Source organism: Glycine soja, chromosome 9 (genome assembly GCF_004193775.1).
Source record: "Glycine soja cultivar W05 chromosome 9, ASM419377v2, whole genome shotgun sequence".
NCBI classification, from domain to species: Eukaryota; Viridiplantae; Streptophyta; class Magnoliopsida; order Fabales; family Fabaceae; genus Glycine; species Glycine soja.
Window position 1 is genome coordinate 2,746,611 of NC_041010.1, and position 19,012 is coordinate 2,765,622.

Below are 19,012 nucleotides of genomic sequence, written 5' to 3' on the forward strand. Positions count from 1 at the left end.
AATTATAATATTTCTCCAATATAATGTATTTATTAAATTTAATAAATGTCTGATATGAGTCAATTTTACTAATAAACACTAATTATAATATTTAATTAGAATGACTAACCAAACACAGTAAGTAACTAGTATTTCCCCAACATAGCAAATCCAAAAATTAAATGGCATTATCTTGCTGGTGGCATTTCCTTGTATTGCTGCAAGAACCAAAAGGATTGTTAGATATAAATGCATACATAGGTGACATTATGCATCATATCATCACTTGGAAGAAAAAAGAGAGGCAAAAGTAAAACATGGCACCTCACATTTCTAGAGATAGAGCCTCTATTTTTGTTTTACTTGCCTCACTAGTCCTTCCCTTTATTCCCCTGGACTATTCTTCTTCTGTGTTGTTTGCAAGTGCAAAATCCCCAGAATCCAAGGATGCTGATTTGTTAGAATTTGCTCTCAATTTGGAATACTTAGAGGCTGAGTTTTTCTTGTTTGGGGCTTTGGGGCATGGATTAGATGTAGTTGCTCCAAACCTAACTGGGGGAGGACCCCTTCCCATTGGTGCCAAAAAGGTTGAACTTGACGATCTTACCAATGATGTCATCTTGCAGTTTGCTTTTCAGGAAGTTGGACACTTAAGGTTTTGTTCTGTCTCTGCTCTTTGCATTTACAATTACTCTTAGGAGGATAAAAAATAGAGAACATTAGTATCTCAATGGTTGTATCCTAACTAATTGCAGGGCTATAAAGAGCAAAGTGACAGGGTTCCCTAGGCCATTGTTGGATCTAAGCTCAAAATCTTTTGCCAAACTAATGGACAATGCATTTGGGAAACCTCTGGTTCCTCCCTTTGATCCCTATGCTAATTCACTCAACTTTATAATTGCATCTTATGTGATTCCCTATGTTGGCCTCACTGGTTATGTTGGTGCCAATCGACTACTGCAAAGTGCTACTTCTAGGGAGGTAAAACTCCAAAATCAACTCATCTAATATATTCCTGTATATAATCTTGGCTCATTATCTGGGGATAAAAATCTAGATGCATCACTTTCTTGTCACCCACATATTTTAATCATTTTTGAAATGTATAATTTCGTGACAAAAAATTTCAATTAAAAAATTATGATATCTTTTTTGAATAATAGTATTTGTCCCCTAAATTTAATTATTTTACAAATACACACCTAATATATTTGTTCCATGTATCTTAATTCATCATTAAATTTTACTCTCTTCACTAATCGTCTTTGTTTCCATGAGATACACTTAATCTTTATGTCAAAAGTATATTATAATAATTATTTATTTAAACTATATGATTAATTTATATTTCTTGCTGACATTTTCAAAGTAACTTTGTAATTATATATCATTAAGTAATGTTAAGAAAATAATACTCTGAATATTTCATTTTCCTACAAATACGTAATTATTTAAATTGACTATTTTTAATTGGGTAAAATATATATTTGTTTTTAATAGTTTAAAAAATATAATTCCTTAATGGAATGGATTTTATAATATATTTAATACTTTTTTTCTCTTATAAATGTTAGTCCAAAATCAATTTCAATTGATTATATAAAAAAATTATACTCCTATCATATAATTAATGAATGCATAATAATTAAAGTGAATGCCATGAAATAAAAAATTATACTCCTATCATATAATTAATGAATGCATAATTTTAAGAGAAATATTCTTATTTCGATATAAAAAAAAGTGTGATCAAATAATGACAATGTGTGTATATATACATGAACAGCTTGTTGCGGGGCTTCTAGGAGTAGAGTCTGGACAAGATGCAATTTTAAGAGAATTGTTGTATGAACGTAAAGAACAGTTGGTGCCACCGTACGGAGTGGCCGTGGAAGAGTTCACAAACCGCATTTCTATACTTAGGAGCAAGTTAGGAAACAGAGGTTTGAAAGATGAAGGTATTGTTGTGCCTTTTGGACTGGGTGCCGAGGGTAAAGTTAGAGGTAACATTCTTGCTGGTGACGTAAACTCATTGGCATATTCAAGGACTCCAGAAGAAATATTGAGGATAGTATATGGAAGTGGTGATGAACATGTTTGTGGTGGTTTCTATCCTATAGGAGCAAGTGGTCAAATAGCTCAATCTTACTTAAATTAAGCTAAAGCATTTGTTTTAAACTTTTATAGATTATACAACTTGTCTTTAATCCATTGCTAATTTTCTTGTTGCTAAATATTGTTGATGGGTGAAGACCTTGAAAAAACTTTTGATAATATGCAAATAATAAAGTGAGAAATTTGGGGTTTCAATGTGATTTATTGGGATTTAACTCTGAGTAATTTAGCTTTAATTAGTTATCCGTGGTCTAAATGCAAAAGTCAAATTTTTGTTAGGATTTAGGTCTCGATAATTACTAATTTAGCTTTAGTTACTTATGATATTTATTAAATATTTAAATGTAATATACATTTTAATACATTGAAAATTTTATTATTCTTATTGTTGGTTATAAGAAATGTTGGTACATCTTTTTAAATAAAAGAAATATATATATATATATATATATATATATATATATATATCTTAATATAGCTTTAATAAATTGATAAATATACAAATAAGTATATATAGCAATTTATCTTTTAATTTCTATCGATAATAATTTGACTACATATCATATGTAATGTTATTAGGAAGTCAAATTTACTTTTATAATATATTTGACTGTGATATTTATTAAATTTAAATTAATGGTAATTAATTAAAAAAAACAAAGCAACAAGTATCTTTCTCGCAAAACAAATTAAAAAATGGACTAAGTTGCATCCTGTTGCCCCCACCACACTTCCTTGTACATAAATGCTTACATGGGTGGCATATATGCATCATCATTTGAAAAAAAGAAAAGAAAAAAAAGAGGCTAAAGTAAAATATGGCACCTCACATCTCTAGAGCCTCTGTTGTTGTTTTGGTAGCTTTCCTAGTCCTTCCCTTACTTTTCTCAGACATGGCAAGAGCAACAATTCCAGAATCAGATGTTGATCTTTTAGAATTTCCTTTAAATTTAGAATACTTGGAGGCTGAATTCTTTTTGTTTGGGTCTTTGGGTCATGGATTGGATGTAGTTGCTCCAAATCTGACTGAGGGAGGACCCCCTCCTATTGGTGGAAAATTGGCCAAACTTGACAACTTTGTCAAGGATGTCATCTTCCAGTTTGCTTTACAGGAAGTTGGACACTTAAGGTTTTGTTCTATCTCTACTCTATCCAATTACAATTACTTTTAGGAAAAAAAATAAAGATTTGTCAATTGTTGTGTCTTAATTGTAGGGCCATAAAGAGGACAGTGAAAGGGTTCCCTAGGCCATTGTTAGATCTAAGCGCGACATCTTTTGCACAAGTAATGGATAATGCAATTGGGCATCCTCTACTTCCTTCCTTCGATCCCTATGCTAATTCGATCAATTTTCTGCTTGCATCTTACGTGATTCCCTATGTTGGCCTCACTGGTTATGTTGGTGCTAATCCACTGCTGCAAAATGCTGCTTCCAGGAAGGTAACCCCTCAAAAGCAAAACATAATTAATCGATTCATGTATAATAAATTATCCCTCTATTTTTCTTTGTTATGTCACTAATACATATTTTTATTAGTCAACATTAATGGTTAATTTATTAGTTAATTTTTTATTAGTGAAATGTGTTTGAATCCACAATTTATTTTTATTTATTTTTTCTTCAACTCCCAAATCAATCTTATAACTCTGTCATCACTCCCTGTATATCACTTATAGCTAGCTTCTCTGTCAAATCTTTGTATATTTCTCAACTTATCATGAAAAAAATTCTACATTAATATTTTACTTAATATTTGATAACAATTTGCACATGTTACATAAACGTGAACAGCTAGTTGCAGGGCTTTTGGGTGTAGAGTCCGGGCAAGATGCAGTTATTCGAGCATTATTGTATGAACATCGAGCATCGCTGGTGCATCCGTACGGATTGAGCGTGGAAGTGTTCACAGATCGCATTTCAATGCTTAGGAACAAGCTAGGAAACAAAGATTTGAAAGATGAAGGTCTTATTGTGCCTAAAGTGGAAGGTGCTGAGGGCAATATTCTTGCTGGTGACATAGATTCATTGGCATATCCTAGGACTCCAGAAGAAATCTTGAGAATAATATATGGAGGAGGTGATGAACATTTTTCCGGTGACTTCTACTCTCGAGGAGCAAGTGGTCGCATAGCCACTTCTTACTTAAATTTTACTACCTAAGCATTTATTTTGTAGATTACATGTCTCTTTAAAGGTGAAGATTAGGGTGTGCAACTAAACTTGTTACGCACCGTGTGAAACAAAAATATTTGAGGAATACTATGGAAGTGACACTAGATTTATTAGTATTATTTTCTCTCTACCCTCCTCATCGTTCTGCTCCCTTCACTCACAACCACCACCATTCATCTCTCTTTGGTGTTCTCTCCCCGACTATACCTCCATCGTCTCTGCCATCCATTGATGCTTGAGAAAAAAAACATCACAAAGGTGTTCGAGGATGCTGAGAGACGAACCAAACAATCAGATATGAGATCCAAAAACATATTTGAAATCCAAAACAAAGAGAAATAACCAGATTGATTTGAAGCCCATGATGGTCTTCATCTGGTGGCCATCGACGGCGACTCTGTGAGCGGGAAAAATGAGGTCGCGCCCTTAGTGGCGATGAAGCCCTGGTTTGGTGTTTTTTTTTTTGTTGATCGATGATTGAATCGAAGCAAGAATCGAAGACTGAAACAAAACAAAAAAAATAAGATTTTGATGCAATGGGAGGAGTGATTCTTTAGTGGTAGTTGGTAGTCGGAGAAAGGAACCATATCCTTCTTTTATTCTTTCTTTCAAACTCTTGCACGGTGCAAAAGTAGTTAGATTATCGCACCCTAATCTTCGCCCTCTTTGAATTATATACTATAGTAAATTATTATATTATAATAATTAGGAGAAGGAATGTCAGTTTGAATAATTAAAAATATTAATTATGGTTATTATTTTAACATTATTAAGAATAAAGATAAAATAATATAAAAAATATGAAGACAAAAAACAATTACACAAAATTATATTTGATACATATAAGAATGTGTACTACTTGATAATCTGGCTACAAAATTAATGTTGCCTTTTTGTTGCATCATGGATTTGCAAATAGTTTAGGCCCAAGGACAAGTAAAGGTTTTTGCAGCATTTGAAATCAAACCTGAAGAAAAAATAAATAAAATCATCAAAATTGTAAATTCAACGGGACATCAAATACATATCTTATAGTAGGACTAATATACATACATCTATAATCAGTGTTTTAACATACAATCTACAATATAAATATTATTTTTTGTATAAAAGTAATAAATAAATGTTTTTAATAGGAATTTATTATAAATTGTCTTCTTAATTTGAAATACTAAAAATTAATTCATAATGTATATTCTTAATACTTTTTTCTCTCTTTTTTGAATATACATTTAAGTGATTTTACAATCTTTCTCTACAATCAGTAAAAATAAAATCTCTTTCTACCATTTCAAACCACAACTTTTTTTACCTGTTATATCTTTCGATATATGTTTTTTTATATCTCTATCTACAAAAACTATATTTAATATATTTTTAAAAGAAATTATATCTAATTAAGTTAATTAAAATGTATGTGAAACTGTTAATATTTACCTTTACTTATAAAAAAATTAAAAACAATCTTATAAACTTATAACATGGAACCCTATTCCCCTTGTTTCACCCAACCGGTTGCGGGTAAAATATCTCAACCGTTTATCATAATACACATATATCTAACGGTAAAAGATCGTTGTGGTGACTTCACCTTACACTCTCGATGTATTTGCAAGTTTTGAAGATCTATTAAAATTGACACGAACACGAAGTAAGACTAGAAAAAGGGGTTAAGAAGTAAAAGTTTGGTGTGAGGTGTGAGTGTTCTGCACGCACCGAATCAACAATAATTTCTCAAACAGCGTTGTAAAAGGTAAACGTTTTGTCCATATTTCTTTTCTCAATTCCGTGTTTTCGTTGTTTTCGTCAATCTGGTATTTTGTTCGATCGGATTTCATTCGCAATTTTCGATTGTCGATTCTTAGTCGATTGAGTTATTTTCTAAACATGTGTTTCTTAGGATTCTGTGTTGAATTAAATTAATAGTTCTTGTACGTAGCATAATGTTGGATTTAAAATTTCAATTTTAGTGTTCAGCAAGTATTTTAGCTCATGGTCCTCCGAACCCTAGATCGTAGCTTTTAACTTTGATTGAATAGTAATTATGTTTTATTTTTATTTTTTTTACCATGTGTATGTTATATGATATGATGGTGTTTTCTGCTTTTATCCTTTTATTTTGTTAGGTTTTCTATGGCGTAGAAATTTTATTTGGACAGATTATCTGTGCCAATTATGAATGTCCAGGTGGGAATGAGTAGCATTGAGTTATGCAGAATTTGAAACTAAACAGTTTGGGAATTTTGAGAGTTATTATAGTTGGCTTTTGGGAGGATTTGGGTTCCAGTTGTTTAATTTTAATTAATTTCTTTTCCCCATTGTTTGTGTGTGTGTGTGTCAAGTGTCTTACTTGTTAATGACTCAACTTACTTGGGTCAGAGTTTGTGGTCAGTCATGTTCATCTCCAACTTTCCCTTTGAAATCAGCTGTTGCTAACTTCAGCCCAATGGTTCTGGATATTGAATTAAGAATTCAATTGCATGATTTCGTTTATATTATTTCTTCCCAAAATCATTCAATTCTGTTTCTGTTTACAGAAACACATTAGACTAGGCAGATAACTATGGCTGTACATTCTGATTCGGCTTCATCCGAGAAGAAATCAAGCAATGGAGTGAATGAGTTGCTGACTTTTAATGCTGAGAACATGCAAAGCAACATGAAAATTATCTATTACAGGTTTGGTTTGCCTGCTGGTTATTAATACTATTTTTTTAATTTTTATTATATAAATATAGCTTGAAACATTATATTTGGACCATGGAACAGAAGGTTTTTTTCTGGTAGTTTTTGTATGGATGAAATTGTTTGATTCTATCTTCTTGAAATAGTCATCTGAGTCCATGGTATTAGATGTTAATCACTCTTACTGAAAGGAGAAATTGGGGTGGGAGTGGGGGCGGGGGGATGAAAACAAACTCCTGTATAATGTTGTCTAAGGCTTACAATTGAATCTTCATTTCTTTGTCTCTTTTGCAGCCGAACATTTTTATCTATAATTGGTGGAGTTGTTGCTGGTATTTTGGGATTTACAGGCTTGAAAGGATTTGTGTTTTACTTACTTCTCATGGCATTTACTTCACTTGGGCTCGTGGCCAAAGCAAAGTTTTCCACCCACACATACTTTGACTCCTGGAATCGAGTGCTACTTGATGGCTTTCTGGGTGGCCTAATGGTAGGTTGTTTATGTTCATTTTATCTTTTTTTGGGCATAGCATGTATGGGAGACTCTATTTTTTCATGAAATAAATTAGTTTGGATAAGATAGGTAGAGAGACGTACACAAATAGAGAATAAATATCATATGAAAGAAAGGCACATCAACAATTTAGATTTAGCCAAGCTTATGAACAGTGTTGTAGAGACATACACAAAAATAGAGAATAAATATCATATGAAAGAAAGGCACATCAACAATTTAGAATTAGCCAAACTTATGAACAGTGTTGTTGAATAGCTGCCATGGTGGAATGGTGTGGCAGATTTTTTGCCAGGCTTTTATGTTATATTGAAATTTTGGGAGAGGTCTATATATTGTCCTGCTGGTCTTATTTGACCAGTTCAACTTTTGATCATAATATCTATGTTGGGGTTTTTTTGTTGTCGCTCTATATGTTTTTGTGTGTGCACTCTTGAATGTGATTGTGTTCAGCATCATAACTTTTCTTTTTTATACTTCTGCAGTCGTTCGTGCTGTTCTGGACGTATCCTTCTCTTTTATAATACTTTGGTGGTGGAGTATGACTGAATTTTATTTAATTCAATGCAATAAAATCTGTTAAAAATGGAGTACCTGTTTGTCCACTACTGTATCACCTGAGAGTAATAGAGTAAGTTTTTCTAAATTTAACGAGAACTTAATATATAAGTTACTAATATGAAAAATTTGGAGTTGGTGGTGATTTGAGTAGATTTCCTAATTTCAAGTTTTAGTAACTGGAATAACCTCCAAATGCTTTGAGTAAACTAGTGGAAAATTTCAAATTTCTAAATGGTTATCTAGACATTGGTTTCCCCAAATTCTGGCATCCATTTAAAACACAACCTAACAATTTAACTTCCTGCATGCATCTCTTCTGCTTGAAATTTTTGCCATTATTTGTACTTCCTTGACAAAAATAAAGATTTGCCTATGACATTGTTCATATATTTTGATGAACGGAATGTGCAAATGTTTCAAGTGAAGGTTATTTTGACATCCGTTGCTTCTGTTGATCCTTGCCGGAATGCAGTTACATCCACCAGTTACCAGATAGCTTTCATAATGTTCCCGTTTTTAAACTATTGAGATTTACTATCAGAATTTTGTCTATTTATGTATTATTTAAAATAGTATCCCAAGTGGGAAGGAGGCATAATGTCGTCCTTTATTTATGGCTGTCAGATTGGCCTCTGGGATATTGTTCTTGAAGTTTGCTTCCTGATATAGGTTGTAATTTTGTCAAATTTTAGTTTAGGCTTATTGCACTTTTAGTATTTTAGTCCCATTATAACTAATGTGAGTTCAATTCGGTAAATTTAATCTCTTAATTTTATTTATTATATTTAAGTTTTTCATTATTTTCTTTTACTTAAATCTTGGCTTTTTACTAAATGAAAAATTTATAACTCACTAAACTAAACAGCATCCTACGATGATAAAACTTTGATTGCCACAAGTACTTGCTATAGGGCATGTTTTAGCATGTAAAAAAAAATGAGCTTGTTTGCTTGCCAGAAATTATTATTCATTCTGCGACAGTGAAATTATTAAACAATTTTTGGTATAACTAAGGTATTTGAAACTTTTATTTGACATTCAATTGATTTTTCTCCCATTAGATCATCATATTTTAAGGTAGATTGGTAGAGTGATATCTCTGCATGCAAGTTTATGTTCGAGTGAAGTCAAATGTCAAATTCTTTGTATCAGTTGGCTCAATGTTTTGACCGTATATGTTGGACCAAAATTTAGGTGACAATATCTTGGATAACCCATACTACATAATTTGCGCCGTTACCTAAATATTGCTCCAAGCAATTCGATCTGTTAAATTGCATAACGAAGGTGGTTGGTTTACTTTTGTTAAATTAGTTTTTTTTTCTTTTAATTTATATTTTAACTTCGATTTGATTCTCTAGTTTATTTTAATTTGATTTGATTCTCTAATTTTTAAAGTCAATTTAATTTTCTAGAAAGAAATAAAAGCGTACGATAACGCCCAATTATATAAGACAATGGAGGACAATCTTGGTTAAAATTAGTTTTATTTTTTAACATGTGCACTTTAAAACCAATTGAGATTTAACAATGACCGACATAAAACTATTTAAAACTGATTTATCTATCAAAATATCACTAATTATATTTATCTGTACAAAAATAGTCATTAAATTATAAATAAAAGAAAGAGTGGAAGAAAAATAATATAAAATTGTGATATAATTTTATAAATGTACTAAGATATTTATATATTAAAATATATCCGGTACTAAAGATACGAACATAAAAAGTTTAAATAAAAAATGACCTACTTTTATTTTATTACTGTAATAAATATTTTTTCAAAAAAGCTTTTTATTTACATAATAAATTAATAACAATGAAAAAATCTATTGGAGAGTATCACGTACTATAATAATTAAAAAAAATAAAATCTGGTGAGTGGAATTTGGGGTTAACACGTGTTAAATCATGTTTCCGTCATCGACACTTAACAGATAATGATATGCCCCATATCCATGACTCTCACAGATAAAAAGAAGACTAATAAATGCTTCAACATCACAATTGAAAGTGAAATTCCAAGGCAAAATCAAAGCAAAACAGATAAGAGAAAAGAAAGCTTGAAGAAGAATAGAGGATGTCCCGGAGTTGGTGGTACACGTCAAGTTTCCGGTGGCCGGTGTTGGACTTGTCGTATTTGAACCCGGGTTGGAACGTAGAGAGTGTTATTCAGTGGAACTTGTCGCTGGTGGATGACGTGCTATGGGCCTTAATTACGGGCCTTGAGTCCATTCTCTTGCTCGCCATGCTTTGCTACTTCTTCCTCTGCTGTGGTTGTACTCTCTAATCCTCTTTTTTTTTTTTTCACGGATTTATTTTAGTTTGTTTTTCTATTTCATGGATGAATCATAGCTATAGCTTAAAATATTTTCTAAGGTTAGTTGTGTCGGAATTGTATCTATTTTATGTGTTATGGTGTGCTGTGAATTTGTGATCACTCCAATAGGATCGTCCAAACGCTAATTTGTTCCTCTGTTTATACATAGATTTTTTTTTAACCATGAGTATCCTCTATTAAAATGACGAGATATAGTATTTAACATATTATATCTATGACTTAAATTTGAGACCTTTATTTGAGTTAGATTCACTTGTTTGGTGTTTGGTGATTCCTCTTTAAAAGTAGATGATATAAAATAATAAATTATATTAAAAGAAAAATACCCATCTTATTCAATTTTCAGCGACAAATATTTGAAACAATCATATCATAAAAAAAATATATATATACCAAAAGGATAAAGCGTTTTCTTTTTATGAGTTTCAGTTTTTTTTATCGTTTAATATTGTTGATTGTTATATCTGGTTTGGCCTCTGGGATTGGATTATGATTTCTTTTAAAGTATCACACCCATGGTATAATAGAGAAAGATAATGGTAAAGCACATCAACAGCAACACGCCACCTTACTTGAAAACGATGTAAGATTTATTTTCGTCAAAATCATATTTTTAAAGACGGAATTATATGGGGGTGTATATAGTACTATTAGTCTATTATTATTCTAGGATGTACATCTTTTGGTAGAATAAAATATGAATTTGGTTTCTCTAGACATTTTAAGAAATTAATTTTATTCTCTAGTAAAATGTTGTTTACTTATTTAGAATTTCTATTAAAAAAAGGAAAATTATGTGTGTTTTTATCTGTGATAGCTTGAAAAAACACTTTTCCGTATTTGTAATGTAACATTATTGGACATAGCTTTGGTGTTTATCTACTAGCTAAGCTCCAAGTCATAATTACGATTACACAACACTTCTAGATTCTTTGATGTTTTTTCAATGTTAAACTCAACGAACTCTTCACTCACTGAAATTTTTTGCGTTGAAGTTGAAAGGTGGTAAACCAAACTCTGTCGGCCACAATCTTGTCTGTTATCCAAGCTGCAAAATAAAAGTTCTTATAATTTTTATATTTGATCCGTGTTCTTTTACAAACATTTTTTTTACTGAATTCATACATATTTTTTTATAGAATAAATTACAATAATTATTTATAAAGTTTTGTAAAATTATACAAACTTTTCCTATTTTTATCTACGCCTGCACTATCTTTTCTTACTCTTTGAAAAATATACACTGACATTGTTATACATTAGACTAATCTTTCTTAATTGTTTCAACAATATTACACTGGGCTTTCCTGGAAAGAAGTTTACTATAAATGTTAAAAAAAATAGGAGTGCATGTGTAATTTTACAAAAGTTTAGATATAAATAATGCAATTTATTATTATTTTTATATTCTTTTGATAAATGATTATTTTGATGCTACAATGTGGTAACAGGTGATAATGTATTTGAAAGAACAAAAATTTTAATTTAATCTATAAATGTATAAAAAATGATATTTATGTCCTGACCTTAAATTTTCATGAAATTATATTTAAGAATCAATTTAATATTAAATTGTAATGGTTAGAGATCATGATCAACATAATTGTTACATTTTTGAACATTTAAAAATTAACTTATAATTTTTATTCTTTTAAAAGGCTGAATTATTATCAATTTATCCATTTAAGAACCAAAATATTTACTATTTTTTGGGAGGGGAGTTAGACAACTTATATGTAATTCTGTTCAAAATAAACTTATTTAATGTAATTATGTATTCAAAAACTTGAACTCAACATCACTTATTAAACTAAAATTAAAATCATCTTAGTCCAATTAATTTATACACTTAATTGATTTTACTCTATTTTTTTACATAAAACAATTTTGTATGAATTAGATAACATCATCTAATTGACAAAATTTTCTCAATAAACATTTAACCCATTATATACTCAGATTTGGACTCAAGTCCCCTTAACAAGCTAAATCAACTCTACACGCTCAATGATATACTTCATATGTTTTTTTCACAACAAGATCAAGAAACAAATAAATAATTTTTATTAAAAATATAAATAGTATATTTTCAGTATTTTATAATTTTTATATATTTAATGTTACAAATTTAACATAATGAATCAATTAAAATTTCGGCAAATATAATTTATCAAACAATTGTTATAAAAAGTAATGTTTTATATGTATAATAATGTATAATTAGATAATAATATAAAAGTATTTATACTATCAATTTATTTAAATTAAATTCTAATTAATTTTTAACATTTGTTGAAAAGAAAATGATAGTGTATCACTGTTTCAAAAATAACCGAAAGATGCATGTTAAGACGTTAACATTTTTTCTTCCCTCTTTGTTTTTTTTTTTTTTTTCCTTCAAAAAGATTACAAATGCCATGAGACGAATGAGAAAATCCACAACAGAAGGGGGAAAAAAACAGAGGAAGAAGACAAATAAGGTATTGCTATTGCCATTGCTAAACATAGGTTGCAATATTTCTTATTGAGAAGAACGGTCCCGACAGAAAATCGTTTCTTTTTTCGTTTTTTAGAAATTCGTATAACTGCCTTATAGTTGTTTTCTTTTCTTTTCTTTTTTATTATTTTCCTTTTCAATTTTAAATCGTTGAGTTATTTTTGGGTTTAGCAATTTTGGGGAGTTTTTGCCAACTTGCATGGAATTTGACTCTCCAACCTCTCGTCCTATCCGAAGTGACGTCGTTTTGGACCCTCCACCACCGTTTCCGACCATTTACACTTTTCTGCCGCCGCCACCCTCCACGGTGCTGCTTCCGTTACCTATCAACCCATCACTTTTCTTTACAATGGACAATCAAAGGTCCATTTCTCTGTTTCAGGTAAACCTCTTTTTTTTTTTTTGGGTTTTGAAAATTTTGTTGGGGGTTGTTTGAGAATTATGTGAAAGTTACGACTTTTTTTCTTTTTGGGTTTCATTATGTGCAGTTTATGGCTGATGAAGGACTTGTTCCATGGCTAGAAGATTACTTGTACGGACTTGGCATAAATATCTATGCAGTAATAATATCCACTTCTCTTAATTCTAATGTCAATTTTGGGAACCTCACTCACAATCATATATGAATCATGTCATGAATTTATTATTATCTTTACATATATTTTATTATCATTTTCTCACATGGTTTTGTTTTGTTTGCTGAGGGTACTCAGGGATTTTGTGACCCTAACCCTACAAATATGTTGATAATGAGAAAATGGAGTCAAATGTAGTTTTCTATTGGGGTTTGCATCCTAACAATAACTTCAGGGACATTGATTCGGTAAAGAGAGAGTTCATGAAGATTATAAAATGGCTATGAAGGTTCTCCTGGGAGGACACAAACTAGTCTTTGGTGGAAAAGGAACTAGTCTTCCCTATTGCCTTATTGGCCATATGACACGTAGTGGAGAGGCTTGATGCCTATGTTCTATGTAATATAGACCTGTATATTCTTTTTTCCCCTTCTCCCTCTTTTTTTTTGTTGCTCTTCTAACTTCAGTAGGGCATAGGTTTATATAGGATCAGCTGAGTGATGAGTAGTCTTACAGTATATTGAAGAAATTTTTTGAAAGTAAAAAAAGTTATGAGGGCTTGGGACATGCAAAGTGAATAAACCCCATTTTACCTTTCAAAGAATAGAGACAAATCAATGATTAGTAGTTGGCTTGGTAAGTTAATCACCGCATGTTTCTTTTGGCGTAATCTTTGTTAAATAATAGTATTGAGATAAATCAATAATAGCTCAGAAAGAATTGACACAATTTTTAAACGTGTTTTGGTGTCAACAATCCTTACTATTATTCTTCTCATCTACTCTAGTTACATCTAAAGTTTGTTAGTTTGATGTGCGAGTTAATTAATTGACATGTTAGCAATATGAATTTCTCAGCATGAATTTCTTAATGACCACATTAATAACATGCTGATTACTTAGGTTATTCTTGACTTAATTTTTCTCAACATGAGTTACATTTTCTTTAAAATATCTTAAAATTATTTAAGTTATTACTTGAATTGTTTTAAGTTATCTTAATTATTTAAGTTATTATATTTAAATATTTCTATATTCCAATCTAATTTTATAACAAAAAATGGTAGAACAAGGACTAAAAGAAAAGGTAAAAAAGTATTTTTGGCATACCTCTACTTTTCATTATGCATCAAGACCAAGGATTGCATAGTTTGGTATTCTTTAAGCATATGGGTGCTGTATTATGCAGGATGTCTTGAATGGCAGGGTGAGGGAGGTGTATATAAAAGGAATCTTTGCATGAAAAGAGGGTGTGAGAGCTCAAAAAGATGGCATGGATTTTCGAATGTACCTGGGTCCTGGGCGATTGGGCCAGTTTTGGGCACAACATGTGCTTCGAATTTTGGGTTATTTAAACTTGTTAGAAACACGCACTAAGTGCTTCAACTACCAATTTCTTTTATTTTTTAATTTTAAAAATTAAAATATGTCAATAACTGTCATATTTGAGGAGTTATTTTTTCTAATTACTTTTTGATTCAAAGTTATTTTTTAGAATTAGTTAGAGAATAAAAGGATGTAAGAAAATATGTACACCAATTAGAATAATTGTCTTTATTAATAGATATAGATAAAAACATTCGTTTGCTTCTAAACAAACCTAACCATCTTTTTTATTATTGATTACAATTAATTTTTAATTTATTAGTTAAAGGTTTACCCATTATATGTAAATATTTTAGCAAATTAGATATGTCTACAATGTAAACATAATTATTTTAAGAAAATATCATGCATAAAAATAATCATTTTATTTTTTAACATAAAATATATAAAAAATTAAATAAAATAAAATATTTAAATTTCACAACCCCTTTGATAATGCAAAAAAGGAAAGCATCCCATTTTTATAAAGCATCTAATTAATTAAGTCTTTTTTATTTAAACAAAACAATGGTGATTACCTTTATTAATTGAGAAGTTAATATCATCGGTGGATCCGTGGCGCAATGGTAGCGCGTCTGACTCCAGATCAGAAGGTTGCGTGTTCGATTCACGTCGGGTTCAATTCTTACTTTTTTTATGGCTTATTTAAGCCATTTTTTGACCTTTCACAAGCTGGTATTCAAATTATGCGGTGAAACAGCATACTTATGTAAAATATTCTGAAAGAATGTGAGATAATTATATTCTTTTTCTTACATATTGTTTTTTTAAAATACGTGTATTTTGAATATCTTTATCAAATTAAATCAACATTTTCTCATTCTTTAACTAGTCATCTATATTCCGTAAAAAAAAACTAATCATCTATTTAAAGTTTAATTATTATTTTTTATCGAGAAATTTTAATAAATATTAGGCATAATTAAATTTGTACAAGTTAAGTAGCATAATAATATTTTGTAAATTACATTAGATTTTGAAAATTTTCAAGTTTAAAAGTTTAAAATATATTTTAGTTTTTGATTTCCAAATACAATTTTAAAAAATGTGTTTGATAAATATGTAGTTTAAATAGTTTTTAACTTATTTTCAAAATCACTTGAAAATAACTTAAAGGAATTGATTGGTATTATTGATACCAACAAGATACATATACTTTTCAATAGCTTATTATATAAAAATTCCATAATTAAATGTGTTTGATTTGAAATAATTATGGGATGAATGACCTTTTGAAAAGTTTTTCGAAAAACGTGTAAAAGGGGACAAAACATCTTAAAAGTCTAATATTAATTTGTAGGGATAGTTAACGATCTTGAAAGCCACCAAAGTAGATGTCAATGTCTTAAAAGGATAATCTATAGAAAGTTTTTGATCGATGGAGGGTTGTGACCAACAAAGATATTGAGTGAAATATCATCGTATGAAATGTTCTAAAATGTGAGTTGTCGAAACCTCAATAATCTAGAGCATTACAATTGGTACCATCATCATTATTGTCATCATTGTCATTGAGTCACCACCATACAAAATGATCAAAAACACTCTTAAATTAATTTTAATAGGATAATAAACTTTTAAAATAAGTTTATTTTGAAACTAGAAATTGAAGAAAAACAAAAAAGTGACAGAGGAAACATAGAAGCAAACTCCAAACCCTAATCTTTGTGTTCAACTTCTTAAAGCAGACCCTCGTGGCCCTGGTACCGATATCATAGGCCTAACACTAATCATGGTTGATGTGATCAAAGCCATACCAAATGAAACATTGAACAAAATCAACGAACTTCTGAAGGAAGGTGGGGAAATTAAAAGAAAGACTGAAGTTCATGTGTTGACAACTATAAAGTGATTTTGGAAGGTGATGTACAACAAGCTACTCAAGCTTCGAAACTTGGAGACCCAAGTTTGCAAAAGATGGAACAAGCGATTAATCTATTGAGGCTACTTCTTGTGAGAAGAGCTTCAGTGGGAAATCATGGCTCACCAAGGAGAACAATTATGCGTAGTGATGTGGCAAATGTGACTAGAGCTATTGTTAGACTATTGCTCTAGGTATTCAAACAAATTATGTACCATGAAATTTTATGTTGTTGGTCCCAAAATAAAGTGTCATTAATAAATCGTCGAAATATAAAAGGATAAGAAGAGGAATCATTGTATTATACTGAAGTCTATAGGGATTGATGTTATTGGCTTGTGTGTTGTTCGATCATGTGTTTTCTTATATGCTAGTGTGATAAGGGTTGGACAAATCAAAACACTTTAGAGATATAGGTTTGTCCGTTTTTCATGTTGAGTTGTGATTTAATTAGGATGAAAAAGAACTCACTTTGTTTAAAGGTGTTTTTCGATTATCTTTTTTTCCTGTAAACACGTAAATAAATTTCTAAAAAATTTAACAATAAAAAAATATTTGTTAAAAATGATAAACTCTGGCTTGTCTCAGTCTTTGTAAAATACAAATGTCAATCAATAATATTATTTTAAGATTAATATGACCAATGTTTATAATTTTTTTAAAAAACTAACGTAAAAATTTTATATTACGAAAGACTGACATATATTCTATGGAAAAAATTTAAAATGAATTTGGAATTTTACACCCTTCCCCCGCTCCCAATTTTTAACCAAACCAGGGGTCAAAGAACAATAAGCCAATTTGATAATAGTTAATGGTTTAGGGCACTCAATAACAGCAGTGGATCCGTGGCGCAATGGTAGCGCGTCTGACTCCAGATCAGAAGGTTGCGTGTTCGATTCACGTCGGGTTCAAATCCCTAATTTTTTTATTATTCAAGGCATTTTGACCTCACTTAAGCTTATATTCAAATTATGCAACACAAATGAAAACTTCATTCTTTTTGTTTTCTTTCTATTAAGATAATGAACTTCACTTTACGTATGATACACTGAAAGATGGTACATTGTTATAATTAAATAAAGATATATGGCGTTACAGTAGATATTTTTTTTAGTGTATTTGGTATATCGTTAAATGGGTAAACTTAAGACTTGGTATTTTTTATGCATATACTAATATATGAATTATTTTTATAAAACTGAAGAGAAAAAAGAATTAAGTTGGTTGCTTGCTGTTATAAATTATCTCGGAGAGTTTATTGAAATAAGTTAAGAATAACTTATAAACACAAATGTCATCTTATTAGTTAAAGATTAACATGACTAATACTTATAATTTTAAAAAATTATTGTGAATTTTTTTATATTATAAAAAAAGACTAACGTATTCTATGGTAATATTTTAAACTTTACGAGGGGTCATAATATTAATTAAGCCATTTAGAGTAGCTGTTGGCGTGGAGCGACATTATGTTGCCACGTCTGGAAAGTTTCCATTGTTTTCCTTCTTATGATCACACAAGAAAAATTCTCAATTTCTAATAATGAAATTCAATTTAAATTTTTTATAATATTTCAAAGTTTAATCTGTGTAGGACGTAAGAATTGCTTCAATCAAAGAAAGTAAACGCCCAGCACGAAACTAGTTGCAAGGGAGCGGATAGTATATGTGGAGTTTTAAAATGGAATATATAATGAGGATAATGGGTTTTTATTATTTAAAACTTTATGAATTATAATTTTATTGAGTAAAAAATGAGGATAATGGATTATTATTGTTATTTAAAACTTCATGGTAATTTTTATTAAGTAAGTTGAATATTTAATTAATAGTGATGCACTCTATTCTAATGAATCAAAATTTTCAGGGCAGAACTTAGTGTATGTTTAGATACTAATCTTAATTGATTTTAGTTCCCAAAATCATGGTAAATAATTGAAAAATCAAAAGTAATAAATAATTGTTTTACTGGCACGGTAAACAGATAAGCGAGGTGTAGTCACGGCACATTTCAACTAAAGACACTCTTACTTTTTTTTCTCTCTCTCTCTCCCTTGTGGTTACAAGAAGCATGTTACAACTTGGAAGCAAATAAAATTCTTCAATGTAAAAAGAGGGTGTATATGCAAGACTCTATGTGCTGTGATTGTTACTCGATAAATCTTTTTATGACTATTTTTTAACCTTAAAAAATAGGACTGTTATTTCACTTAATCATGGAGTTTTGTTAATGTATTTCCTTGACTCTTTTAGTTGGACACATAACTATTAGACTCACCCTTAGTTTTTTCATGTTCACACACTCGAGATTACTACGAA

General features: G+C 30.1%; 3 protein-coding genes, 1 long non-coding RNA gene and 2 other non-coding genes across 7 annotated transcripts; all 6 read left to right on the forward strand.

Annotated features, from left to right (window-relative positions):
• The first annotated feature begins 255 nt into the window (after positions 1-255).
• Positions 256-2,289, forward strand: LOC114425398 (desiccation-related protein PCC13-62-like). The gene is made up of 3 exons (XM_028392316.1): positions 256-634; positions 735-960; positions 1,766-2,289. Exons 1-3 carry the CDS (start codon positions 297-299, stop codon positions 2,135-2,137), a joined length of 936 nt encoding a protein of 311 aa, XP_028248117.1. The 5' UTR covers positions 256-296; the 3' UTR covers positions 2,138-2,289.
• Positions 2,290-2,858: 569 nt separating this feature from the next.
• On the forward strand, positions 2,859-4,384 carry LOC114367422 (desiccation-related protein PCC13-62-like). The gene is made up of 3 exons (XM_028324601.1): positions 2,859-3,223; positions 3,310-3,535; positions 3,888-4,384. The coding sequence occupies exons 1-3, from the start codon at positions 2,913-2,915 to the stop codon at positions 4,254-4,256; spliced, it is 906 nt and encodes a 301-aa protein (XP_028180402.1). The 5' UTR covers positions 2,859-2,912; the 3' UTR covers positions 4,257-4,384.
• A 1,480-nt stretch (positions 4,385-5,864) lies between these two features.
• LOC114425563 (ER membrane protein complex subunit 6-like) lies at positions 5,865-8,810 on the forward strand. 2 transcript variants are annotated; one of them, XM_028392506.1, is made up of 5 exons: positions 5,865-6,021; positions 6,806-6,947; positions 7,248-7,443; positions 7,953-7,972; positions 8,393-8,810. In XM_028392506.1, the coding sequence occupies exons 2-5, from the start codon at positions 6,832-6,834 to the stop codon at positions 8,421-8,423; spliced, it is 363 nt and encodes a 120-aa protein (XP_028248307.1). In that variant the 5' UTR covers positions 5,865-6,021; positions 6,806-6,831; the 3' UTR covers positions 8,424-8,810. The 2 variants fall into 2 exon arrangements, with proteins under 2 accessions (XP_028248307.1, XP_028248308.1); XM_028392507.1 differs by lacking the exon at positions 5,865-6,021 and adding an exon at positions 6,059-6,082.
• A 3,877-nt stretch (positions 8,811-12,687) lies between these two features.
• Positions 12,688-14,105, forward strand: LOC114425675. The gene is made up of 3 exons (XR_003669265.1): positions 12,688-12,852; positions 13,041-13,251; positions 13,358-14,105. It is a non-coding gene; the product is annotated as an uncharacterized LOC114425675 (long non-coding RNA).
• A 1,273-nt stretch (positions 14,106-15,378) lies between these two features.
• On the forward strand, positions 15,379-15,450 carry TRNAW-CCA. The gene has a single exon. It is a non-coding gene; the product is annotated as a tRNA-Trp (tRNA).
• A 2,082-nt stretch (positions 15,451-17,532) lies between these two features.
• On the forward strand, positions 17,533-17,604 carry TRNAW-CCA. Its single transcript has one exon. It is a non-coding gene; the product is annotated as a tRNA-Trp (tRNA).
• Positions 17,605-19,012: the final 1,408 nt, after the last annotated feature.

Bases quoted from the DNA above. Each gene is read 5' to 3' on its own strand.
- LOC114425563 (XM_028392506.1), top strand. From the start codon at position 6,832: ATGGCTGTACATTCTGATTCGGCTTCATCCGAGAAGAAATCAAGCAAT. The intron at 6,948-7,247 runs GTTTGGTTTGCC...TCTCTTTTGCAG, and splicing joins ATGAAAATTATCTATTACAG to CCGAACATTTTTATCTATAA. The intron at 7,444-7,952 runs GTAGGTTGTTTA...ATACTTCTGCAG, and splicing joins GCTTTCTGGGTGGCCTAATG to TCGTTCGTGCTGTTCTGGAC.
- LOC114367422 (XM_028324601.1), top strand. From the start codon at position 2,913: ATGGCACCTCACATCTCTAGAGCCTCTGTTGTTGTTTTGGTAGCTTTC. The intron at 3,224-3,309 runs GTTTTGTTCTAT...TCTTAATTGTAG, and splicing joins CAGGAAGTTGGACACTTAAG to GGCCATAAAGAGGACAGTGA. The intron at 3,536-3,887 runs GTAACCCCTCAA...AAACGTGAACAG, and splicing joins AAAATGCTGCTTCCAGGAAG to CTAGTTGCAGGGCTTTTGGG.
- LOC114425398 (XM_028392316.1), top strand. From the start codon at position 297: ATGGCACCTCACATTTCTAGAGATAGAGCCTCTATTTTTGTTTTACTT. The intron at 635-734 runs GTTTTGTTCTGT...AACTAATTGCAG, and splicing joins CAGGAAGTTGGACACTTAAG to GGCTATAAAGAGCAAAGTGA. The intron at 961-1,765 runs GTAAAACTCCAA...ATACATGAACAG, and splicing joins AAAGTGCTACTTCTAGGGAG to CTTGTTGCGGGGCTTCTAGG.